Genomic DNA, 27,060 nt, shown 5'->3' with positions numbered 1-27,060 from the left:
ACTGCTGGGAATACTGAACATTCATATGCAAAAAAGAAAAAGAATCTGAGACTTTATTTAAAAATTAAGTCCAATTGGATCATAGATTTAAATGTGAAATATCAATGTAAAATTACAAAATTTTAAGAAGACAATGTAGGAAAACTGTAGTACCTAGAGCTTTGTCAGTATTTGCATACCTCATATCTGACAAAAAAAAAACTTACATCTACAATATATAAACAACTCTCACAACTCAACCATAAAATAGTCTAATAAAAAAAGGAGCAAAGAGCACAAAGACGCAACTCACTCAAGAAGATTTATGAATGGTATGTGAATACAGAAACAGATGTTCACAGCATTAGCCATTAGAGAAATACAAATTAAGAGCACAAATACAAATTATGAGCATCGCTACACAAAATTTGAACAGTTGAATTGTATGTAATAGTTACAACATCAAATGCAGCTGAAGATGCAGAAAATCTAGCTCTCTCATACTTTGTTAGTGCCTATAAAGAGTGGCACAGCCCTCCAAGAAGGAGCATTGGATGTTCCTTAAAAACATTCATTTACATATGACCCAGCAATTGCACTTCTGGGCATTTATGCCAGAATGAGGAGAATTTATACCTGCACAAAAACCTGTGCATAATTGTTCACAGCTGTTTTTTGGTAAGAGTCCCAAACTGGAAGCAGCCAAAATTAGCCTCTCTATATAGGTGAATGGTTAAATCAATCTGTGGTATGTGCATACCATGGAATGCCACTCAAGAATAACAAACAGTACAGTTGAGTTAGATGTAACGCTTAAAAAAAACAAAAAAGCAAAGCAAAGCAGTACAGACTTCTGGTAGATACAGCAATTTGCATTGATTTAAAGCAGGGGTGTCTAATCTTTTGGCTTCCTTGGGCCACATTGGAAGAATTTTCTTGGGCCACACATAAAATACACTAACACTAATGATAGATGATGAGGTAAAAAAAAAAAAAAAAAAAAAAAAAACTCATGATGTTTTCAGAAAGTTTACAAATGTGTGTTGGGCCACATTCAAAGCCATCCTGGGCTGCATGCATGCCACTGGCTGGATAAGTTGAGCTAAAGAATGTTATACTGAGTAAAAAGACAATCTGAAAAGGTACATAATACATGATTCCATCTGTATGACATTCCCAAAATGACAAAAGGCAGAGATGGACATCAGATGAGTAGTTGCCAGAGGATGGTGAGGACACAAGCTGGGTTGACTATAAAGGGGTACCTCAAGAGAGATCCTTGTGGTGATGGAATAGTTCTTTCTGTATCATCACTGCCTTGGTGGTTCCATTAAATCTACATGAAATACTATGAATAAAAGTAGTATACACACACATTGTGCCAATGTTGAATTCCTGGTTTTGATATTTTACTAAAATGATGTAAAATGTAATTAAGAAACTAGATGGAAGACCCAGGGGGTTTCTCTGTACTTCCCTTGCAATTTCCTGTGAATTTCAAATTATTTCACTACAAAAAGATAACACAACTGATTATTATCAATCCCTGCTTTTCTGAGGAATGTCTTTTTTTTTTTTTTTTGAGATGGAGTATCACTCTGCCACTCAGGCTGGAGCGCAATGGCACCATCTCGGCTTACAGCAACCTCCACCTCCTGGGTTTAAGCGATGCTCCTGCTTCAACCTCCTGAGTAGCTGGGATTACAGGCAGGCGCCATCACGCCTAGCTAATTTTTTTTTGTATTTTTAGTAGAAATGGGGTTTCACTATGTTGGTCAGGCTGGTCTCGAACTCCTGACCTCGTGATCCGTTCACCTTGGCCTCCCAAAATGCTGGGATTACAGACGTGAGCCACCGCGCCTGGCCCGAATGTCTTTTCATTATTAACTTTACTGAACTACAAAGAGTTACAGTAGAAAATAGTCCTCTCTCTATACTATAGGTAGGGTCCAAAAAATTAAATCATATAAAACTGTGTAATGTTGAGAATTCGAGACCAGCCTGAGCAACATGGTGAAACTCCCTCTCTAGTAAAAAAATACAAAATTAGCCGGGCATGGTGGCACTTATCTGTAATCCCAGCTATTCTGGAGGCTGAGGCAGGATAATTGCTTGAACCCAGGAGGCAGAGGTTGCTGTGAGCTGAGATCGTGCCATTGCACTCCAGCCTGGGCAACAAAAGTGAAACTCCTCAAAACAAAACAAAACAAAACAAAACAAAAACAAAACAGTGTAATGTTACAGAAAGTTTAATTTAAAACTACAATTATTGGGCAAGGCATGGTGCCTCACACCTGTAATCTCAGCATTTTGGGAGGTTGAGGCGGGAGGATCACTTGAGGCCAGGAGATTGAGACCAGCCTGGATAACATTGTGAGACCCCGTTTCTACAAGAAAAAAAGAAAAAAAGAAAAAAAAATAGCCAGGTGTGTTGGCATGCACCTGTAGTCCCAGCTACTCAGGAGCCTGAGGCAGTAGAATTGATTGAGCCCAGGAGGTGAAGGCAACAGTGAACTGTGATTGCACCACTGCACTCCAGCCTTGGTGACACAGAGAGACCTATCTTAAATAAATAAATAAATAAAGGCCAGGCACGGTGGCTCACACCTGTAATCCTAGCACTTTGGGAGGCCAAGGCGGGTGGATCACCTAAGGTCAGGAGTTCGAGATCAGCCTAGCCAATATGGCAAAACCCCGTCTCTATTAAAAATACAAAAATTAGCCGGACTTGGTAGCTGATGCCTATAATCCCAGCTATTCGGGAGGCTGAGGCAGGAGAATCACTTGAACCTGGGGGGCAGAGGTTGCAGTGAGCCAAGATGGCGCCACTTCACTCCAGCCTGGGCAAAAGAGCAAAACTCTGTCTCAAAATAATAATAATAATAAGGTAAAAAATAAAAAGAGGAAAATTTTTATTCAGTATGTATTGTAACAAAAATACAAAAGAAGTGAAAATATTCTGTTCATTTCTGATTGTTCTGATGCAGACCCAAATAATAAGAATTTTATTTTACATCTCTCATTGGAAGCTAGACAGAAACTTTTGGCTTATAGCAGTATAACTTATACTTTAGTTTCTGTTATTGTGAATGTAACATTGTGCAGTTTTCTGCATAGAATTGATGGTGGTGTTCTTGAATAATACTTGCAAGGTTACACCTTCAGTATTATTTATTTGAGTGCAACTTAGCATTAACTTTTGATAAACTTAATAAAGGTTTTCCATTTACAGGGATCCTCTCAATATCATTGAAGTAATAAGGAGGAGGCCACATTTGACTCTTGTAGATTTTGGACACCTCCATCTTCTTGGACTCCTTCCTTTAAAAAATTTTTAAGATTATATTTTACAATTGTATTGGTATAAAGATGATTATAATACATGCAGAAGTACTTGAAGCACATAATTTTCTGGAGTGTCTCCCTTATATGGTATCTTAAAATGAAGATTCTCAACTTTGAAGACAACTCTAACTAGACTCATTAGCTGTAAGAGATATATCACTATTATAGACATCTTTGTGAACTTGAAGACTTTAATTTATCTGAAGATAAACCACACTTCTAAGGCTTCTCTCCAGAGTTGACTAGATGATGACTTGAGTTTGGAAAGGCTTATGAATGGGAAGAACTAAGCTATAACTGAAGCCCAATCTATATTACTACATATATGGAGCTTCCCTATCTAATCTAATTACTGATGCCTTTCAAGTTTAGAGCCATCACTACTTTTTTGTCCACATTCATTACATATGGATTTTCTGTGAAATTCGTCTGCAGGGTTAGGTGATGTTTTTCCCGAAGTCATGTGACTATAATAAACTCTCTCTCTATTATGTGCTCTTTCATTATCACAGTGATGTCAAATCCAACTGAAGCTGAAAAAGATACTGATTGCATTTATATGGGACATTTTTCAAGGAAATTTATTGACCTCTACTCTAATTACTTAGTCATTTTTATAAATTTCTTGTAAGAATCTTAGGCTCTGCTTCCTGGAAACTTTTGATTTTAGTTATTATTGGAACTATCTCCTTGAAAATTTATGACATAGTCTTTATCTTCTGAATCCTGAACTCTGGCACATATGTGACAGCAGAACCTCTTGCTTTAAGAACCAGGAGTTAATTTTTTCAAGATTCATTAGAGAGTCTTATTCTTGCTTGATGTAGTTGCAACTTGTTCCTAGGTTTGCCAGCAATAAAGGTTCTTATGTTAGGGATATCTGAGCCCTCCATTGTGAAGTTTCTCCATCTTATCATGAATCTCCTTCCCTGTGCCATCATATATTCTAAAATGCTCTCAACACTTTGCATTCGCCACAATATCACATGGGACCACGACACTAAAGACACCATGCTGGCCGGGCGCGGTGGCTCACACCTGTAATCCCAGCACTTTGAGAGGCCAAGGCAGGTGGATCATGAGGTCAGGAGATTGAGACCATCCTGGCTAACACAGTGAAACCCCGTCTCTACTAAAAAAAAAAAATACAAAAAAATTAGCCGGGCGTGGTGGCAGGCACCTGTAGTCCCAGCTACTTGGGAAGCTGAGGCAGGAGAATGGCGTGAACCTGGAAGGCGGAGGTTGCAGTGACCCGAGATGGTGCCACTGCACTCCAGCCTGGGCGACAGAGCAAGACTCTGTCTCAAAAAAAAAAAAAAAAAAAAAGGAAAAGAAAAAAGAAAAAAAAGACACCATGCTGTTAGAATCTGATGTGCAGAAAGTTGCAAATGAGATCCTTTAGAAATCTATAAACCATGGGGTATGATAAACCCCATGAAAATGTAGGGAACCATGACCTAGGTGATGTTTCTTGAAATTCAATTTCTGAAACACAGATATCCCCTCCAAGGTGAAAGACACAATGCTATACCTTATACAACCTACCACTAAACAGAGGATAATGCTTGGTTAAAGTGTTGTTTTAGTGGCAACATCTGCCATATCTGAGTATGCTGTTATGTTGGGTTACTGAACAGTTGTATGTTTAAATTTATAAGAAATTGCCAAACAGTTCTTCAAGGAATTTATACTGTTTTATACTCCTGCTAGCAATGTATTAAACACTATAGTTCTTCCAACTCTTTGCCAAGACTTAGTATTGCTCGTTGTTTTAATTTTTGTCTTTCTAGTGGTGAGGAATGATGTTACATATTGATTTTAATTTCTATTTCTCTCATTAATAATGGTGATGCATACCTCCAAATGTGCTTGGCAACCATCTGTATATAATTTTTAAAACTGTATAGTTAACCATTTTGGTCTTTTAAAAATTAGTTTTTCATTTTATTGTCACCAAGTAGGAGGTATTTGTATAGTCTGCTTATACCTCTGCTGTCAAATATATGTGTGGTGAGCTTTTCCCAGTGTTTGTTTCCCTTTTCATAAGTTTTATTTTTTATGCTTATCAAACTCATTAAACTTTCCTTTATGTTTAGGAATATTTTTCCCCAAGAAATACTAGGCCATTTAAGTTTGTTGAGTCTACTATTTTGCTGAATGAAGCTAAGATGATCTACATAAATAGAACAGCACTCCATCTTCATGGAATATAAGACTAAACATTGATGGAGACACTCCCCAAACAGTTCTACAAATTCAATGGAATACTTCTCAAGATGCCAGCTGACTTCTTTTTAAATATTACCATGCTGAATGTTGGATTCATATGAAATTTCAAGGGACTCAGAATGTCCAAAACGATTCAGAAACAGAACAAAGCAAGAGGACTCAAGTTTCATGGTTCAAATTTTACTATAAATCTTCCCAATCTAATTATAAAAATGGTATTCACATATAGTTTGTATTTGCTATTTTACTTTATTTTTTTAGATAGAGAATCTTGCTCTGTAACCCAGGCTGGAGTGCAGTGGCACAATCATAGCTCACTGCAGCCTTAACCTCCTGGGTTCAAGTGACCCTCCTGCCTCAGCCTCCGTATTTGTCTACTTTATTAGATTTTTTGTAGCAATGGAGTCTCACTATGTTGTTAAGGTAGGTCTTGAACTCTTGGTCTCAAGTAATCCTCCTGACTTGACCTCACAAAATGCTGGGATTACAGGCATGAGCCATAGTGCTAGGCTGAATTTGCTTTCAATTTAAATGAAAATTTGCAATTTAAATTGCAAATAACACCAAACATCTGCTCTAGATTAAAAACAAAACAAAACAGAAAACAGAATGAGGCAAACACAGGTCCAGGTCAGGGCTCAGGGAACTCCACTTGAACAGCACTGCCAAGCATGATTAGTTCCAGATACCAAAGAAGAATGTAAAGGAGGCACTGGAAACTGTGGGCCCATGACACACAGGACATCACTTCCCTGGATCTAAGGGCAGTACTGCTGTCCTCTCTGTCCATTGCCAATTTCACCATTTCACCACACTCATCATCCTATGTGTTGTAATATGTATTGCAGGGAGCATTCTTCATCTGTTTTGCAGCCCTAGACTCAGTTCATTCCCAGAATGAAGACCGCAGAATCTCAGGGCATGGACATCCCAAAGAGGCTGATACTGGCAAAATAGACTGACAAAAAGATTGGGCTTATATGATTTGGCTCTGTGTCCCCACCCAAATCTCATCTCAAATTGTAATTCCCACATGTTGGGAGAGGAGCCTGGTGGGAGGTGATTAAATCATGGGGAAGGACTTCCCCCTTGCTATTCTCATGATAATGAGTGAGTTCTCATGAAATCCAGTTGTTTGGAAGTGTGTGGCATTTACCCTTTGCTCTCTCTCTTCTGTTCTAGTGCTTTCTTCTCCTTTGCCTTCCACCATGCTTGTAAGTTTCCTGAGGCCTCCCAGTCATACTTCCTGTTAATACTTGAAACTGTGAGTCAATTAAATCTCTTTTCTTTATAAATTATCCAGTCTTATACTTTATATGAGTACTTTATAGCAGTGTGAAAACAGACTAATACAGCTTATTACCCAATTTCACTCCTAAGTATACACCAAGAGAAATTAAAGCTAAGAGATGTGATATAGAAGAGAGCTTGGTTGTATTATTTCATTTACATGAAATATTCAGAATGGGCAAATCTGTAGAAACAGAAAGTAGAATAGTGATTGCCAGGAGCTGGTGGAGAAAGGACAAGAATTGGGAGTGACTGCCAAAGGATAGGGGATTTCTTTCTGGGCTGATTTAAAAAACCTGAAATTAGAGAGTAGTGATAGTTGCACAACTTTAGGAATATATTAAAAACCACTAAAGGATACATTTTAAAGTGATGCATTTTATATTTGAATCATTACTCAAGTTTAAGCAAGGTTAGGCTGGTTGGCCTAATAGTGTTTTGGAGCCTACGTAACCAAGCACCTTAGCTTCGAACTACATTTTAAAAACTGTTTTTTCTTTACCTCTTCTCCCCAGTCTCAAGAAGTAGTTTTGAGACAAACTACATATGTGTTTTCTTTTGTATTGAAATACAGCCTCCAAATCTGCTTTAAAACTCTACTCCCTTCTTTTTCTCACCTTATGCTTCCATGCCCTATGCACATTTATTTACTTGGATGCTTGTTAAGCTCACACCATGCTCACTTATCTGCTCATATATTTTCCTTAGAAGCTTCATGAGAAGAATACTGATGAGGATCAGGCAGCACTGAAATTCTCTCCTCCTGGCGACAGATGAACTGCAAGATTGATTGCCATTAATTTATAGCCTGATTGAGCCCATGATGGCGCTGGCGCCTTCACTAGATGGAACAATAATTCAAGATCATCAGAGTGAGACATGCCATCAGGTACCTCCTAACCCCCCTTACCTCTCTGAATTCCAAACCCGCTTCTTAAATGGTGGCCCTCTCTCCACAAATTGAAAAGTGGCAACTTTTGGAAAAGATTCCAGTCACTCTTTCCCTTGCTAGCAACAAATAATAAAATTCACTCTTTTTAATCACACATTCCTTTTGTTATTTTGGCTTTTTTCTATAAGTGATGAGCAGCTGGACCTTCTTTCAGTTACACCAATAGCCCACTCACCTATCATGAATTGGTATACTTCTTTCCCTCACAACACATTGAAAATACTTCTACCACTACACTCACCACAATGCCCAGAGTTAATGCTTAACAGATATGTCCACTCACTGCCCTGTATAACCCGACAGAAGTGCTTAGAAACTAAGAACATGATTATACACAATGTATCTGAAGAATAATTTGTAATGAGAAATTCCTTAATTCCAAAGCATGAGAATAATTCAAAAATCAAAAACATGGAGGCCATCATTATTCTAATAAAACATCACTCTAACTAACTCTATGACAGGCTTTCCTGAAGTGGAATTGGACAGAGCATCAAAACAAATGTCCTTTACTGGCTATTTATTCAGGATACACCCTATTGACTGCTGCTTGCAGGGTCTACTCTAAACCCCTATTGCCATTCCTCTCTCTTCCATAAAGCCTAAAAAATCAAATATTATCTTTCCCTGCCTTTGTCTAGCTAGAGATTTTCATGGGACATATTCTGGGATGTAAGATAGAAGTGGAAGTGAGCAGTCGTCTCCTGACAAGAGATGCACTTGGCTGGCTGTGAGGACATAAGGGGATAAAAGAGCAAAAAGGTGATAGCCTCAGTGGATTGTAGGTATTGGCAAGGTACTAAGATTATTGATGCAAGAATGCTGATGCGATGCAAGTGGCAATACAGGTGAAAGTTGTTGCAGACTAGTGCTGCAAATTTTACCGAAGAGTATTTTCTAGGAAATGACAAGGTTTAGGATATGACCATGGGAGAGAGCATCCCTTGATATTTCACATGAATCTTGGGTGAATTTTTCCATTTCTGAAAAAAAATCATTGTGATTATGTTAAGGATTGCAGTGAATCTGTAGACCATTTTAGATGGTATTGACTGCCTTGTAATTTATCTGTCAACTCATTAATAATGGATATATCTCCATTTATTCATGCCTCCTTTAATTTCCTTCAGTAAGGTGTTGCAGAGTTCAGTGTTCAAGTGCTTCTCTCGTCCTTCGTTATGACAGTTCCTAAGTAATTGTTTCTTTTTGATGCTATGGCCAAGGGAAGTATTTTCCTTTTCAGATTGTTTTTTGTGTAGAAATATAACTGCTTCTTCTATCTAGGTATTTTTCCTGCAACTTTTTGACTTTGTTAGCTCTAAGGGGCTTTTTTCTTGAGTAGAATTTACATTTATGAGAACATGTCGTCAGCATATAGACACAGTTTTATCTGTTTCCAATTTTAACAGGTTTATTTCCTTTTATTCCTGATTGTTCTGCCTAGAACTTCCAATACTATGTTGACTAGATGTGGAAAAGTGGAGCAAACTCATTGTGTTCCTGATATTAGAAGAAGAGCTTTCAGTCCTTCACCACTGAATATGAAAATAAGCTCTTGAGATTTTCCACATCTAGCCTTTATTTTGTTGAGATAGTTTCTTTTCTTTTTAGTTGTTTCAGTGGTATTTTAATCATGAAAAGGTGAATTTTGTTAAATGAATTTTCTGCATTCACTGACATGATCATGTGAATTATATTTTTATATCTTTCAATCTGTTCATGCAGCATAATACATTAATATTTGTATGTTGAGTCATAAATTATATTTGCATTCCAGAAATAAATGTTTGGTCATTGAGTATAATCCTTTTAATATACTGCTGAATTTTGCTGGTATTTTATGGTAGAGTCTGCATCAGTATTCATACGGGATGTTGGTCTATAATTTTCATGCAATGTCTTTTTCTGGTTTGGTACCATGGTAATCCTGGCCTCAAAGAAGGAACTAGGAAGTGTTCCCTCCTCTTGCATTTTTGGGAAGAGGTTGAGGAGTTATGGTGCTAAATGTTCCTTAAACGTTTGGAATACTTCTAAGTAAAATAAGGGTTACTAAAAATAAAAATAATTTTTTTTTTAAATGGAAGAATTAACCAGTGAAGCCACCTAGTTTTGGCCTTTCTTTGTTGGGAGGCTCTGGGTTACTGATTAAATCTCCTTACTAGTTAAGGATCTACTCAGATTTTCTGTCTTTGTGATTCATTTTTGGTAGGGTATATGTTTTAAGGGATTTGTCTATTTCATCTAGGTGGTACAATTTGTTGGCTTACAATTGCAGATAGTGCTCTATTATAATCATTTTTCTCTAAAATTTGCAGTAATGTTCACATTTTTGTGTGTAAATTTTGTTTCTTGAGGCTTCTCTATTTTTTAGTCAATCTAACTATAGGTTTCTCAAGTTTCTTAATCTTCTGGAATAACCAACTCTCAGTTTGGTTAATTTTCTGTTTTTCTATTCTCCATTTGTCATTGCATTAATCAGCATTATTTCTTTCCTTCTACTAGCTTTCCGGTTCAAATTCTTTGCCCTTTTGTAGTTCATGAATATAAAATTAGGTCGTGAATTTAAGATATTTCTGTCTTTAATATAAGCATTTACAGGTACAAATTTCCCACCTACTACTGCTTTTATCTCATCTGATAAATTTTGGCACATTGTTTTTATTTTCAATGGTCTCCATATATTTTCTAATTTCCCTTCTAATTTACTCTGACATATAGGTTATTTAAGAATGTGTTTAGTCTCCACATACTTGTGAATTTTCACTTTTCTTGCTGCTATCATTTCTAGTTTTTGTGATCTAGATTGTAATTTTAAAAAGTATTTTATTGTATTAAAATTTATTAACACTTGATTCATGGCTCAATATATAGCTATCCTGGAGAATATTCCATGTGCAAATGAGAAAATGTATATTCTGTTGTTGTTGTGTGGGTTATTCCATATGTGTGTTTTAGGTCAATTTTGTGTATAATGTTCTTCAAATCCTCTATTTCCTTACTTGTTTGTTTGTTTGTTTTTTCTTACTTATCTTTGATCTGGTTATTTGAAAGTGAGGTATGAAGTGTCCTAGTACAGTTGACCCTTAGTATATGTGGGGGATTGGTTCCAAGAACCCTGGTATATCACAAAGTTGTAGAGTGTCTCACTTTGGGATGAAATGCTAAACAATTGATTTACAGCCTTGTTGCCACCACCCAGGCCACTAGGTGGCCCATTACACAAGATAACCATTGCAACCAGGTAATACTGACCTGCATGCCCTACCAGTCATGTGCTTTGCCCAGCCCAGCCTTCAAACCCTATTCCTGATGTTAATTCCCACACTTTGCCAAATAAACAATCCTATGAGCTCTTTGAAAGGAGTCAGGAGATTCTCTCTTGTGCTGCCTCCCTTATGTCCTGGCATAAGCTCCAACGAAAGCTTGTCTGGGAAAACCCTTTCAGCCTCATTTCAATTTCTGTTGCAGAGAGCCCAGGAACCTGTGGTTGGTGGCATATTCTTTGTGGATTTGTCTAGGATCATGGGACATGGGGGAGGGCCTTTCTCTCCCTGAGGGGGAGACATGTGAGCTGACAGGACTGCTGGACAAGACTTCTTCACAATTGAAAATCACCTGACTGAACTTTTGATTCGGTGTTACCACAACAGGTGGCTTTCTCCAGCCTCATGGACCTCCTTGCCTCTGCCTCTGCTGTAGAGAGCCGAAAGCCAGAGGATCATGACCAACTCAGCACTCCAGTAAGGCTATATGATCAAACAGCACATTGTTTATCATGAATGCAGGATGTGAGCAAACTCACATCTGCGCCTGCCGCCAGAAGGTTTGTTGGGTTCAAACACTCCCTGGTGCTGTGCTCCTTGAGGTTATCTACTGGAACATCTGGAGACTACTGTTCAGAGAATGCAGTCGTACAGGCCTGCACCAAGTCAAGCAGCTGACTGACAACCACCTCCTTCTCCCTATCTCCTTTGCTAAATAAATACAAAGGGATCTAGAAGCTCATGGCCCTGGTTCACTAGAAGCAAGGAGCCTCCTGACCCCTTCTTCCAAATATACTCTTTTGTCTTTATCTTTATTCCCGTGTTTGTCCTCCTTTGTTCAGTCCAAGAGGGATTGGGACCGCCTCACCCTACCAGCCAATGATTTTCTTTCTTTTTGAGACAGGGTCTCACTCTGTCACCCAGGCTAGAGTGCAGTGATGTGATCTTAGCTCACTGCAACCTCTGCCTCCCAGGCTCAAATGATCCTCCCTCCTCAGCCTCCTAAGTAGCTGATACTACAGGCATGTGCCATCATGCCCGGCTAATTTTTGTATTTTTTAGAGACAGGGTTTCCTCATGTTGCCCAGACTGGTCTTAAACTCCTACACTCAAGCAATCTGCCCGCCTGGGCCTCTCATGCTAGGATTGCAGGCATGAGCCACAATGCCCAGTCAATCCCTTCCCTTTTTTCTTTCTCTCTTTTCCTCTTCCTATCTTTTTTCTCACTCAGGGTGCTTTGCCTCTCCTTTCCTAATCCTTACTGGCTTGTGTTGCCTGAATAGACATCCATGAGGAATGGGTGGAAAGTTTCCCTGTCTTACTGATCCAAGTCACCTGAATAGATATCCATGCAGGATGAATTGAAACGGTTGACTTTGCAGGCCTGATCAACCTGGCAAGCAGTGGGAGGGACTGCACCCCTCCCCTGGACTAAGTTCATTCGGGTTCCAGTCCCAAGAAAAATCTCTCTCCCTCTCTTTTCCTCTCTCTAGAACCCTGGCCCTTGATCCTGTAACTTTATTCAAAACTCCGCACTACTCAGCACTTTGGGAGGCTGAGGCGGGCGGATCACGAGGTCAGGAGATTGAGACCATCCTGGAGATTGAGACCTAACACAGTGAAACCCCATCTCTACTAAAAAATACAAAAAATTAGCTGGGCTTGGTGGTGGGCACCTGTAGTCCCTACTACTCGGGTGGCTGATGCAGGAGAATGGCCTGAACCCGGAAGGCAGAGCTTGCAGTGAGCCAAGATTGCACCACTGTGCTCCAGCCTGGGCGTAGAGTGAGACTCCATCTCAAACAAAACAAAACAAAACAAAAACAAAAACAAAAAAACTCCTCACTACTTCACTTCTAATGTTCTACAGCCCTATAAGTGACTATAATCAACAGTAACTTGTTTCAAATCCAAAAAACAGATGTTCAATTTTTCCAACACAAATCATAAATGTTTCAGGTGATACACAAATTAAACTGATTTAATCAGCATACATTTATATACATTATATACATGTATCAAATTTCACACTCCACAAACATGTATAACTTATATGTCATTTAAAAATAATGATAAAATTATATCCAAATTCAAGCGCCTCTTGTAGCGCTTCCCACAGTCCTCACATTTGGATGGATTTTCTCCACTGTAGTCTCTTTGTTGATCTTTACAGTATGACCGGTGTACAAGCCTCTTTCCACAGTCTTCACATTTCGATGGTTTTCTTCGGCAGTGGAGTTTCTTATGATTCAAAATACTAGAAGAATGTCTAAAGCTCTTCCCACAGTTATCACAGTTATAAGATCTCTCTCCCATGTGGGTTCTATGGTGGAAGTCAAGACCTGATTTACTAATGTAGCCCTTCCCACACTCCTCACATTTGTATGGCTTTTCTCCACTGTGGACTCGCTGATGGACCAAAAGATATGAGGACCATTTGAAGCTCTTCCCACATTCTTTACAATTATATGGTTTCTGTCCTATATGAATCATCTGATGCTTATGCAAATCCAGCCTATCAATGAAACCTCTTCCATACTTTTCAGATTTGTACAGTTTCTCTGCTGTGTGAACCATGCAATGCCTATTAAGACTTGACCTAAGACAGAAGCTCTTACCACATATTTCACATTTGAATGGCTTCTCCCCAGTATGAATTCTCTGATGTTTCTGAAGCTGGAAATTGTGCATGAAGGCCTTCCCACATTTCTCACAATTATAAGGTTTCTCTCTCGTGTGTAATTTGCAATGAACTTTAAGTGCTGATCTACATCTGAAGCCTTTCCCACACTGCTCACATTTGAATGGTTTCTCTCCAGTGTGGACTCTCTGATGAGTTTGCAGACGTGAGCTCTGACTAAATTCCTTGCCACACACATCACACTTATAGCATTTCACTCCCATGTGGACTCTCTGATGAATATGAAGGGCTGAAATGTAACAGAAGCTTTTTCCACACTCATCACAGGTATGAGACTTCTCTCCTGAACATAACTGCCGAGGAAGATTAAAGATGGAAACATCATTGAAGGACTGTTTACACTTTCCACCCTGGGAAGGTTTTTCTCTTGTGTGAACTGTAGATAGTCTTTCCTCAATCTGGGAGGAGCCGTCATCTTGTTCAAATAACTGAGAGTTATTTATGGTGGAATCTTGAGACCTGGTTAAGTCACTTGCAATTTGTTCCCTAATTTGCTTGCAGGAAAATTCTTCATGTGTTCCTGCTTCTGGAACAGTCTCCATTTCAGTTTGGATCTTGCCTATAAGGACACAGAATTAAGACATGTGGACAAGTAGGCCGGGCACGGTGGCTCACACCTGTAATTCCAGCACTTTGGGAGGCCGAGGCAGGTGGATCATGAGGTCAGGAGTTCGAGACCATCCTGGCCAACATGTTGAAGCCCCATCTCTACTAAAAATACAAAAATTAGCCAGGCATGGTGGCATGCACCTGTAATCCCAGCTACTCAGGAGGCTGAGGCAGGAGAATTGCTTAAACCTGGGAGGCAGAGGTTGCAGTGAGCCAAGATCAGGCCATTGCACTCCAGCCTGGGCAACAGAGTGAGACTCTGCCTCAAAAAAAACAACCAAAAAACAAAAACAAAAAACAGAAACAAACAAACAAAAAACACCAAACGAGACATGTGGACAAGTAAAGTCTTTGTTCAGTGTTTTCAAGACTTTACACTTAGGATGTGGGATTTAACTTTAATGAACATTCATTTTCTGTTTTCCAAACGCACCCTGGTTTCTGGTTTGCATTAGACCAATTTAGAACCACACCATGTCTCATATGTAAAATTCTGGATAGAAATAAAATACTTGTTTAAAAAAATTAATATATACACTTCACTTATTGCTATTTCTAGTGAATTTTTTAGTGAGTCTAAAATGTTGTGTGGTAAATCATAAAGCTAAAATATTACATACGTAGTGAAATATGAATCCAAAGGAACTTCAAGGAGAAGCAGTAACAGAATACATAGTTTATATATTTGTCTGTCATACATCCTTACAAAGAAGTTAACCTAACTTGAAAGAGGTCAGGATGTTGTCAGCATCTGAGAGGTAATATCTAGGATCTTGCAGTGTCATGCCTGAGGAGAGTCTCTTTGCTTGAAGGTAAAACCTGGGTAACTCTGGATAGTGAAACAATATTATTTAGGGTTGTGACTGGCCACTCCTTTGGCGCATGGCGGGTGGTCCTTCTCACATCAGAAAGAACATCAGTGTGATTCATGGAGGGGCTTTACCTCACAGGGAATCAGTGAACCAGGAGACTAAATAACCACATGGGAATCAACCAACCAATTATGGCTATGTAATGGAGCCCCAATAATTACTCTGGATCCCAGCACTCAGGTAAGTTTCCCTGATTGGGAGTTATCTGTGTCTAAGTCACATGCTAATCCTGGCAATGTAACATACTCCACTCTACTGGGAGAATACAATAGAAAATAAGGATTTGGTACTTCCCTGGACTCTGTCTTATTTGGTTTCTCATCTTGGTTAACTATAATATGCATGTTTTCCCTGTAAGAATCAGTAACTGTGAGGATAAAAGCATTCAGTGAATTCTAAGAGTCTTTCTAGCAAATTACTAAACATGAAGATAGTTTTGAAAAGCTGCCGAATGTTCACTTGATGTGAAGTGAGAGCAGTCCTCTATAAAATGTCCCACTAAACTTCATAGTTGGTTGAACTGTTCACAATGCTAAACACCAAACACCTCAGAGTGTTTAATATCTATACATTCAAAGTATTCCCCCACAATAATTTTACACATGTATAAAAACACTTAATCTTATTTTTCTGTTTTGATATGGACAGTAACTTGGTTATATGAAAGAGTACAGGGACAGACAATGGTAGTTCTGAGGGGAATCTGAAAGGCTGTCCTTCCAGAGGTTCACAAAGGGGGATGCTCCTGAGCAGACAACCAAAGTTGTTAAGAATCACGTGGAATGAAAAGAAAGCCTATGATGTAAACAGGTTTTATAACTTTTTATACTCAAGACTATGCCTCAATGAGCTGAAATAAAGTTAAAACCCACAATAAACATTTACAAAAAAAGAACTAGAATGAAAATTATTGCAGCATTATGACAAGCAGGAAAAATGTCATTACATGAATTGCTTACTAAAGCCACTCACACACATCTACACACATGAAAAATGTTTGTCTGGGTTACATTGAAAGGTGTGTTTCTTACTATGGCTCATGCTCACAAAATGTTTAGAACTTTGTCAGGATACTACCAAGTCCTGAATTAGGTAAATTTTTCCAACGGAAAGATAACTTCCAAATTTTTCCAATGGAAAGAATCTTGGAAAATATTAATTGGTAAGTATGTACCTGTCAGCACACAGTAGTACATGGATATATTTAATATGCTGTCACTTATAAATAAGCAGTCTCTAAAGAGAAGGGAGAGTATCCTTTGGGAAGTTTCTATTTTGAGAGCAGTTTCCCAATTCCTTTCAGGTCATAAAGTTCACCAGATGAAAATACAACACTCTATCTCTGTAAATATAAATAAAAATTTCTGTAAAATTTATATTCCTTCACATTTTGACAATTAAATTTGTATAAAGATACAGAAATAGACAACACATTTTTTGAAGAAAAACATACAGAAATATAAGCAACATTCAGCTCACAGATATAAAGGATTTCTCACAGACATAAACATGGTCCTTAAGGAAAGTTCCAGGGTAAGCCCCATGGAAGGCATGTTTCTCAGTGTGGTCATGAAAACAATGCTTGAAAGTTTCCATGGGATGTGGGTCAACAGAACACACAGAAAACCAACCATGTCAAGAGAATCTAAGAAAGTCAAAATTGAACAAGCAGCCATACACAGACAAAAAAAAACAAAAACAAAAACTGTCCTGCAACATGCAGTCAGCCTCCATATCTGCTGGTTCAGCATACATGGATTCAACCAGCAGTGCATCAGAAGTATTTGGAAAAAAAAAAATTCCACAGAGTTCCACACAGCAAAACGTGAATTTCTCACATTGAGTCCTATACATTGAATCCATGTGAATAAAGCAATGGGTAGGCGTTGCATTTGGTGTTATACCTAATCTAGACATGACTTAAAGTATATGAGAAGATGTGCGTAGGGTACACACAAATACTTTACATGTAGAAGGGACTTGAGCATCCTTGGCTTTTGGTATCCACAAGGGGGCCCTGGAATAAAACCCCATGGTTACCAAGGCATGACTATATAACATTCACTCTGGTATATCTGTCACTTTTTAGCTATCTCCATGATTCTTACAGACAGTCAAGGCCTCTCATCCATTAATTCATTCACAAGAATACCAAATATTTACAGATACCTGCCATGTACCAGGAGTATTCTAGGTGCTGAAGACGCAGTCATAAAGAAACAGATAAATACCTTCAGGAGACTACATTGTAAAGGGGAGAGGTGATCTATCTGTAGACAAAAATACATGAGACGCAACACATGCAGGCCAAGAAGAGTAAAGATAGGATAGTATTTTCAATAAGGTGCTTGGAGACGACCTCTCCTATGATATTAAAACTGAGCAGAGAGCTGCATAAACTAAAAGAGGGATCAGTAAGTTTTGTGGGGACAGTGTATTCCAATCAGAGAGAAGAGCAAGTGAGGGTTCGGAGGCAGAATATTTTGTGGTAGAGAAAATAATCATTCCTGAAAGATGTCTACATCCAGTCCTCAGAACCTATGAACATGTTATGTTCCACAGCAAGGGAGATTAAGATGTCATTGAGGTCACTAGCCAGCTAAGCAGAAAGTGGAAGGGTCATCCTGAATCATGCAGGATTGATGAATACTATCACAAGGGGCCTGAAAGGTGAAAGAGGAAGGCATAAGAAGAGTGGCAGAGGGACCGTGACTATAGTAGAATGGTCAGGGATGCAATGTAGTTGCCTTTGAAGATGGAAGAAAGGAAATAAGAGTCAAGGAGTGTAGACAGTGCCTAGAGACTGGTAAACCAAAATGAAGTCTTCTCCCCATGAACATCCAGAAAGGGACAAAGCCCTAAGACAGCTTGATTTTTGCCCAGTGAGATGTGTCAGACTTCAGGCCTACAGAAGAGAAAGATAAGTGTTTCTTGTTCAATCTGCTGAGTTTTACGTCACTGGCCACAACAGGCAATACGACGTCCTTGGCAGGATAGAGAAACAGCAGGGAGGACAATGTGCCTGGAAAAGATGGAGCAAGTGGGAGAGGACAGGAGATGCAGTCACGCAGTGTGGGATGAAGAGCAGATCACAGGGTCTACAAAAGCCACTTAAAGAGGCTGTAACACTAATAAAAACAAGAAGCCAGAAAGGCTTTTGAGCTGAGTAATGGCAATGTGACTTTCATTTCCTAAGGATCACTTTCGCTACCGTGAGAACAGATGGCACGGTGGGAAGGGTTGGAGCAGGGGCATCAGCAGGAGGAGGTTGTAATAATCCAGGAAACAGGTTCGGCCATTTACCCCAAAATGCTGGAAATGGGCACGGACAGAACTAAAACAGACAGGAATAACATGCAGGGACACACAACTGCTTGGTTCTTACCAGAAGTCCCTTCTCTTTGGCTTGTTGTCTCCATCACCCAAAACTTTTCTTCCCTTAGGAAGTGGAAAGTATCTCCATGGAATGGTTGATGCCCTGTGAACAGGCAAAGTCACATGCTTAATCCCAACACGTTCAAGGTAATATCATGTTGGTGCAAACGTAATTGCGGTGTACCATTACTTCCAATGACAAAAACCACAATTACTTTTGCACCAACCTAATAGCTAGGCAAAATTTACTGGAAATGTAGGTTCTCACTGCACACTCAAACTTGAAAACCCTAGGATATAAAACCATTCCTGGGGTCTGACATTCCATTACAGAGGGCGCCTGTCCTCACCCACTGAGAGCAGGTTCCTGAAGTTCTCCAGCATCACATCTCGGTACAGCTTCCTCTGGGCAGGGTCCAGCAGCTCCAGCTCCTCCTCAGTGAAGACCACAGCCACGTCCTTGAAGGTCACTGCCTCCTACAACATCAAGCAGATGTCACCTCGATCTTATAGCCAAGGACTATTGGTAGACAGCAGCATTGCACTGGCACAAGGGACAAGTGTAAAGTTGTTTTGGATCTTGAGACACAGGTCAGCTTACAGATTTACAACTTATTCTGTTTGTGTCCTGACAATGACTGATTTTCCTGAGCTCCACCAGAAATGCAATGATGAAAATGAGGCTGAGGCAGGAGAATCACTTGAAACTGGGAGGCAGAGGGTGCAGTGAGCCAAGATTGTACCACTGCACTCCAGCCTGGGCAACAAGAGCGAAACTCTGTCTCAAAAACAAACAGACAAAAAAGAATAGAAAGAAAATGAGGTCCTATATTTTTACTTTGTGTGCTCATTGAGTCTACTTATAAGTAACCCTCTAAAACTCTAAATGCTGCATCCTGGGCTTCATATATATATATATATATATATATATATATATATATATATATATAAGTTTCAATGAATCTTGCCTATTGCTCCAGCAACATTTAGTAATTCAGTCCCAACCTGGTTTGATAACATTCATTTTTCTCTCTCATATTTTAACCCCGGATGCGATCACATTTCTTTACTATTTGCCCAACAAACAAGTTTTAGGTAACTGGGCAATTTTCAGTATTACCTTAGATTGACTCTGCCCACCTTCTTGCTCATAGCTCTCAATAATAACCATAGAATGTGCTACAAATGCAATGTATGTGTCCTTCCTAGGGAAGATAACATCTCAAGTGAGGGAGGAACTTCCCAGTAAGCTATATTGCCCCTGAGGCACATAATCCAGGACACGTTGCCTCTTGGGGTGCCTTGGCTGAGCTGCAAATGGGGCGCTTGCAATTCAGACTCTACCCACTCCAGGCAGCTTTCTTGAGCCTTGGGGGACTGACTCACAGGGAACTGCAGGCTTTTGTTCTCCCTTGCTGCCTACCTGTAAGCAATAAATCTGCTTTATGTAATTAGTCATGTATTGAGTGTACTCTTCTACTGAACTCATGTACATTGGTAACCCGTGAACCTGCTCCACAGAATTGGCACAGCAGGGTCTGGTCCAACAGAACCATGCATTAGCAAAGGGGGAGCATAATGCCCCCCAGCTTGTGGTCCAGGGCAGTAATGGCAGCTTGGGGGCACAGGAGCTGGAAAGAAGCTGCATGATTTATGGGAAAAAACAGAGTGATAAGTGGGACACAGGTCACCCCTCTATAGATGTGAGCTGGCTGCATGGATTCAGAAAGAGAGGATGGCAAATGAAAACAGGGGAGCATGGCGTGTAATATACTGACTGTGGGGCTTTTAAGTAATCGCATATTCCTGGGGCCAGAGGGCTCTGGAAGTGGGTGAAGTGGGTTATCAGAAAGTCTCTGAGGCAGCTAAGAAGAAGGGAGCCAGTAAGCATGATGTGGACCTTCGAGAAAGAGAGACTCATGATCTGCAGGACAGGTATAGGCAATATCATAAGGACATGCTATTTTGGCTATCCCGGATTGTTGGTGAGGGACGACAGATTTTTCTATCCCAAAAAGAACAGCACAATTAGGGATGGAGCCTGGTCTCTGGGTCTTCACCATTCCTATCAAGGTAAGAGGGAAGGCCGGGTGCGGTGGCTCATGCCTGTAATCCTGGCACTTTGGGAGGCTGAGGCAGGCGGATCACCTGAGGTTGGAAGTTTGAGACGAGCCTGACCAACATGGAGAAACCCCATCTCTACTAAAAATACAAAATTAACCTGGCATGGTCGCACAGGCCTGTAATCCCAGCTACTCGGGAAGCTGAGGCAGCAGAATCGCTTGAACTCAGGAGGCGGAGGTTGCAGTGAGCTGAGATCGCGCCACTGCACTCCAGCCTGGGTAACAAGAGTGAAACTCTGCCTCAAAAAAAAAAAAAAAAAAAAAAAAAAAAAAAAAAGAGGGAAAAAGAGAGGGAGGAATTCAAATATTAATATTTCTTAGGGGAAAAATGAAACTAATGACATCAAAGCTTTTAGGAAGAACTCAGTGACTCATGACGCCTGTCTGCTTGTGGTGCTTATGTTTGGGGGTGAATCCTTTGGGCTACTTCAGGTGTCAGTGATTGTGGTTCCCACTGCTGAGTGTATTAGAAGCGGTGGCATTTGGGCTGTTCAGACACAGAACATCACTGCTGCCTCAGGGGATATGTGTCCTTGCATGTAATTTTTGAATCATAACAGTGGGGCATATCCACTCCTGCCTACCACCTAAGCCACCCAAGCCCTGGTGGGTTCAGCAAAAGCACTGCTGCATGCTTAGTGGAGAACAACACATTACTTCATTAGTTCAGGAATTACTTGCCACAGAGAAAAATGTTACACCAACCAGGTCAAAATGTAATTAACAGCCTACTTTTTTAGCTGGTCAGACAGACCTCCAGGGCATGGAGAGGAACAGCCGACTATGGAAGGCTGAATGCCAGTGTCACATGGATGGGAAGCCAAACAAATATCCCAGATACAGGCAAGCAAAAAGTCTTAACCGTGTCAGCACCCACTAATGGAATGGAGACTCATCAGCCGATAGGCCTTTGGGTACTGCAGAAAGCACATAGCTCACTTGGTGTTCATTTAGCCCCATAGACACTGAGTGGCAAAGCCATCAACTTTGAATGGGACCCTTTGTAGTAGCAGGCCTTGGAAGCCATTCAACTAGCCAAGGCCCAGACATGCCTTTACACCTTCAGAACATGCTAGTCCAATGAAGGTACAAGGTCCATAATCTGCATGTGTACTGACTAGAGTCTGTGAAAACAAAACGTTGACACTGAGGTGCACCAGTCTCTGAAATTTTGGATATGTTGCCTAAGGCAGCCACAAGGGATGCTTGTATAAATGGCAATTCTTTGCTTGCTATTGGGCACTGATGGGGACAGTGCATTTTACCGCTGGAGTACACATGTGACATAAACTGCCCATTCTCACCTGGGCCCTTATTCACCCTACACATAAAGTTGGACAGGCTCCATTTGATAAGTGGTAAAGCTCTACTATCATAGGCAAATGGTATATTCGGCTGGGTGCGGTGGCTCACTCCTGTAATTCCAGCACTTTGGGAGGCCAAGGCAGACAATCACCTCAGGTCAGGAGTTCAAGACCAGCCTGGCCAACATGGTGAAACCCCATCTCTAGTGAAAATACAAAAATCAGCCAGGTGTGGTGGTGGGCGCCTGTAATCCCAGCTACTGGGGAGGCTGAGGCAGAAGAATCGCTTGAACCCAAGAGGCGGAGGTTGCAGTGAGCCAAGATCACACCACTGCACTCCAGCCTGGGCAACAGAATGAGACTCCTTCTCAGAAAAAAAAAAAAAAAAAAAAGGGAAATGGTACATTTAAGATCAGACCCAGGAGGCTGTATGAACAAATGGCTAGCTTAACAGCAGAGACCAAATGACCCATAAGGGGGGTTCTGGCACCTCCTGGGGCTACCTGGGGCCCCAGATTCAGATGTGCCTACTGATGGTACAGTATGGTTTACAGACAGCTCTGCGAAACAACAAGGAGACAGGCTCCACTGGGCTGTGACCAGCATCTGGCCGGTGAATGGCTATCTTAAGGCTGAGATTGAACATGGCCCTTTTGCCTGATGGACCAAACTACATGCAGTGGTGACTGCAATGCAGGCAACTGCTACTACCATATCTTGCTACATTTTCATGAACTCTGGGCTGTTGTCAGCAGTCCAGCCATCTGGTCGGGAGTATGGCTACTGACTGGGTACACTGTGTGTGGACAAAAAGCATGGCAATAGCTTGCTGCCTACGAGGGATAAATATATGTCACTCATGAACACTGGGACTACCACAGCTGTCCTTGAGAAGAACTGATATTGTGTTTTTGAACACCTCATGGAATTTCACTCTGACCAAGGAATATCCTTCATTGACCATGCAAAACAATGGGCGCTCTCTCATGAAATATGATGAACTTGGCATGCACCCTGTCACCTGCAGGCCAATGGAGCTACTGAACCATAGAACAGGTGGCTCATAAAATCACTGAAAGGCCGGGCATGGTTAGCTCACGCCTGTAATCCCAGCACTTTGGGAGGCCGAGGCGGGCAGATCACCTGAGGTCGGGAGTTTAGACCAGGCTGACCAACATGGAGAAACCCCGTCTCCACTAAAAATACAAAATTAGCCGGGCATGGTGGTGCATGCCTATAATCCCAGCTACTTGAGGCTTGAACCTGGGAGGTGGAGGTTGCGGTGAGCCGAGATCACGCCATTGCACTCCAGCCTGGGCCACAAGAGTGAAACTCCATCTCAAAAAAAAAAAAAAAAACAAAAGAAGGAAGCACCTGGCACAGAAGAGATCCTCAAATGCCTGTTGTTCTCCTTGAGTCTTTCCAAGACTGAGAAAAACACATGACAGTATGAGTAGTGAGATGAAATTTGAACAGCAAGAGAGGCACGCCATACTCACGTTGCATGTGATCATTTTCCCACCTACTTCAGGGAATTTGCAGAGTCCTCAGTTACGCAGTTCGAGCAGAAAGAATTGTGCCTGGAACGTGCCATGGAAGGCAGAGAGAGAGATATGAAAGGGTGGCCAGGGATGCTGCCCAACAATATGGATGTGAATTAGCACATGAATGCTTACAGCAGCATTATTCATACTAACCCAAAATTGCACACAACAAAGAGGCCCTTGTATGGGTAAATAGAGAAATCTTGGCATATCCATACAATGAAATCTTATTTAGAATGTAAAGGAATGAAATACTGACTCATGTTACAACATACATGAAGCTTGGAAACATTATGTTAAGTGAAAGAAGTCAGTCATGGATTCTATGATTCCATTCAGATGAAATGTCCAGAATAGGCAAATGTATATATGGAGAAAGTAGATTAGTGGTTGAGGCAGATTTGAGGTGAGAATGAAGTTTAAATTAAATGAGCATGAAGAGTCCAACTGGGGGATGTAAAAGATCTAAACTGAACTACGATGATAGTTACTCCACAAAGTTCCTAAAGGTCACTGAATTGTACACCTGAAATGGGTGAATGCTATGATATGTAAAATACACTGGAGTTGGAAAAAATAATTGTAATCTATATATCATTAAAATAAATAAGATTGGATTCTGAGTCCATATTGATAGAATATTTATAGTTCAACAAATGAATGAATCAATGAAGGAGAAATGGAAACTCCTATTTACAGCAGACTGTCCACTAATAATATATTTCCCTATGAGAAACTTTATAATAATTTTTTAAAAAGTAACGTTACAGTGGACAAATCTGAAAGACATGATCTTGTCTAAGCCAACACAGTTGAAAAGCCAAAGAAGGGACAAACGAATATCATTTGACCCTGTTATGTTCCATTGAAAAGGATACCTTAACACTTTTGTGGTATCTTTACCAATAATGGAGAATCTAAAGGTGAAATATATCAGACAAGCTAAAAATGAATGTCTTTCTCCCAAACAACTTGCCTATACTCTTCAAACAACAATGCACATAAAAGAAAGGATGTGGAATCCTTCCAGACTAAAGACAACTATGGAAATGTGACAGCTAAAGATGATACACAAAATTGAACTTTGGGGATAGAGATGGAGAGTGGGGAAGGTGGCAGTTATAAAAAGTTCAAATGAAAAACTGAACAAATTTAAATATGGAACTGCAGATTAGATTACATGGTGTTAGATAATATGCTATCCAATACTATGTAAAAAATAACGCTATAGTCTTAGTAGTCTTTTAACAGATCTGATAAATTACAGATAACAACATTATTTAATATAATATCTACTATCATCTAGCATGTTATATGAAATGCTACACCAGCCCTTCTTAAATGCCTCTTAACAAGACATCCCACGATTACCCAAGTATGTGGGCTTCCTTGCTGCAGAAAGTTACAATCAGCTGCCTCTAGTTGCAAGTATGTTCCTGGTGGTATTTGGCTGATGGACATGAACAAAGCAAACAAGAAAAATGTAAACACTTGGCAAATTTGGCTAAAGAGTACATGAGCAAAACTCCATCACACCCCCCCCAAAAAGAAGAGTACATGAGAATTTCTTATACTGTTTTGCAACTTTTCTATAGCTCTAAAATAATATCAAATGTTTTGAAATATCAGGAAACAATCATAGGAATAATAACAATGAGATTAATAAGAATGACCATGACACAACTTGAAAGCTCACTAGTGAATTCTCTCTTGGTGGTGTCTGGAAGTTTCCATAGTTAAACAGATAAGGGGAACACATTTATAATATTAGAATTTTGTTAGAATGTTTACAAATAAAATATAAATAATAATTTTGATCAAAAAGAAAGGCTACAAAGAAATGCATTCAAAACATAACATTTACTGTCTTTATATCCTGGATTCAAGGGGACTTAAAAATTTTTTTCTATTCCAATTTCTGTAGTTTCTGAATGCTCCATAATAAAATGGCTCCACAACAATATGAAATATTAGTTAAAAAGTGAATGAAATTCTAGCACTTCAGGAGGCCAAGGCGGGTGGATCACCTGAGGTCAGGAGTTCGAGACCAGCCTGGCCAACATGGTAAAACTCCATCTCTACTAAAAATACAAAAAAAATTAGCTGGGCGTGGTGGCGGGCGCGTGTAATCCCAGCTACTTGGGAGGCTAAGGCAGGAGAATCGCTCAACCTGGGAGACGGAGGTTGCAATGAGCTAAGATCACGCCACTGCACTTCAGCCTGGGGGACAGCAAGATTCCCTCTCAAAAAAATAAAAAAAGAAAAAGAAAAAATAAAATAGTAGATAAGACTAAAAAAAAAAAAGCCAAAAACAAACAAAAACTCCTACAGAAGTCCAAGCCCCTAAGCCTTGCCTCAAGGTGCCTTCAGTCAAGTCCTAACTATGTTCTCCACCTGTCCCTAGCTAGTTTCTCTGCCTCAGTGAGAATGCATTCAAGAGATGATCAACTCAGGCTGACCTGGACTGCCTAGGTTTCAACCGCTGCTCCACCTGTGTCTTACGCCTATCTTTAAAATTAAAAAGGCTGTACCTCTCCACAGTGCCACTGTGGAGATCATGTATTTTGGGGTATAAAGTACTTGGAATAAAGTTACCAATTAAGGCTTAATTATTATCGACACCCATACCCGAGGGACAAATCCTACACCCTCTTGGTTGAGGTAAGCATCTCTGTCAAAGAAAAAAGCCAAAGATCACTCACGTAGAGGTTTGCCCTCAGTAGCCAAGAAGTCCCCTTCCTGCTGCTCTTTTAGAAAGGTCGGGGTCGGGGAAAACAAAGCTGTGAAACACCCTGACCGTTCTGCGGTCCCCCATAAAAGTTAAATGCTCCCCTCGCTTTCCTAAAAAGAAGTCAGAAGGCGTCAGGGATCGTCCAGCGTCCTGTAGGGATCAGGGAGAAGGGTCGGGGCCCCGGCAGCTGGAGCTCTGACCCCATCCGGGGACCTGACAGGCTTCGTGGGAAATTAACAATAGACCATCAGACAACGAGGGACAGGGACTGCTTTTAAGGCTCTCATTTGTGTTACCTCTTTCAGGTCCCAAAACGGTTCTACTAGGAGGGTCTGAAAAGTCGCGTTACAAAACAAACAAACAACAACAACAACAGCAAAAAACCAGCAATGGAAGATAAACGGACATTAAGTGACACTCCACGCCACACTGAAAGAGGCCGCAGATGTAGGAAGGAGGGAGGCGGACTGAGCGAGGTCAAAGCAGGGCACACAGGGTCGCGCCAATCCCACTCCCTGAGACGCTAGCACAGACCCCCGAGGCCATAAGGCTCAGCGGACCGGAGCGGCAATCCCCGCCCTCGCCCCTCCAAACCTCTGCTCTCCGCCCAGGCTTCTTTTCTCCTGAATCGATCATTGGGTGGTTGCGAGCTCCGAGCAAAGGAGACTCGTTCGGAAGGACTCGCAAGATATGGAAATAACTCAAACTACTATGGTAAGTGAAATAGCGACGTCACAGTTGGG

At 40.5% G+C, this 27,060-nt stretch overlaps 1 protein-coding gene and 1 long non-coding RNA gene across 7 annotated transcripts; one reads left to right on the top strand and one right to left on the bottom strand.

Moving 5' to 3' along the window:
* The first annotated feature begins 7,434 nt into the window (after nucleotides 1-7,434).
* On the top strand, nucleotides 7,435-16,945 carry LOC144337574 (uncharacterized). Its single transcript, XR_013410788.1, has 2 exons — nucleotides 7,435-12,822; nucleotides 14,592-16,945. It is a non-coding gene; the product is annotated as an uncharacterized LOC144337574 (long non-coding RNA).
* ZNF222 (zinc finger protein 222) lies at nucleotides 13,012-27,045 on the bottom strand. Of its 6 annotated transcripts, none has more exons than XM_077983201.1 (6): nucleotides 26,289-27,045; nucleotides 24,958-25,036; nucleotides 23,542-23,622; nucleotides 18,966-19,092; nucleotides 18,626-18,718; nucleotides 13,012-14,318 (listed from the first exon to the last, which is right to left on the bottom strand). In XM_077983201.1, the coding sequence occupies exons 3-6, from the start codon at nucleotides 23,554-23,556 to the stop codon at nucleotides 13,108-13,110; spliced, it is 1,446 nt and encodes a 481-aa protein (XP_077839327.1). In that variant the 5' UTR covers nucleotides 23,557-23,622; nucleotides 24,958-25,036; nucleotides 26,289-27,045; the 3' UTR covers nucleotides 13,012-13,107. The 6 variants fall into 6 exon arrangements, with proteins under 6 accessions (XP_077839327.1, XP_077839328.1, XP_028695163.2 ...); XM_077983202.1 differs by having other exon boundaries at nucleotides 24,958-26,427; nucleotides 26,912-27,045; XM_028839330.2 differs by having other exon boundaries at nucleotides 26,912-27,045.
* Between the last annotated feature and the right edge of the window lie 15 nt (nucleotides 27,046-27,060).

Source organism: Macaca mulatta, chromosome 19 (assembly GCF_049350105.2).
Source record: "Macaca mulatta isolate MMU2019108-1 chromosome 19, T2T-MMU8v2.0, whole genome shotgun sequence".
Taxonomy (NCBI): domain Eukaryota; kingdom Metazoa; phylum Chordata; class Mammalia; order Primates; family Cercopithecidae; genus Macaca; species Macaca mulatta.
Note: the sequence above shows the minus strand (reverse complement) of the source record. Positions and strands in the feature narration are given on the sequence as shown.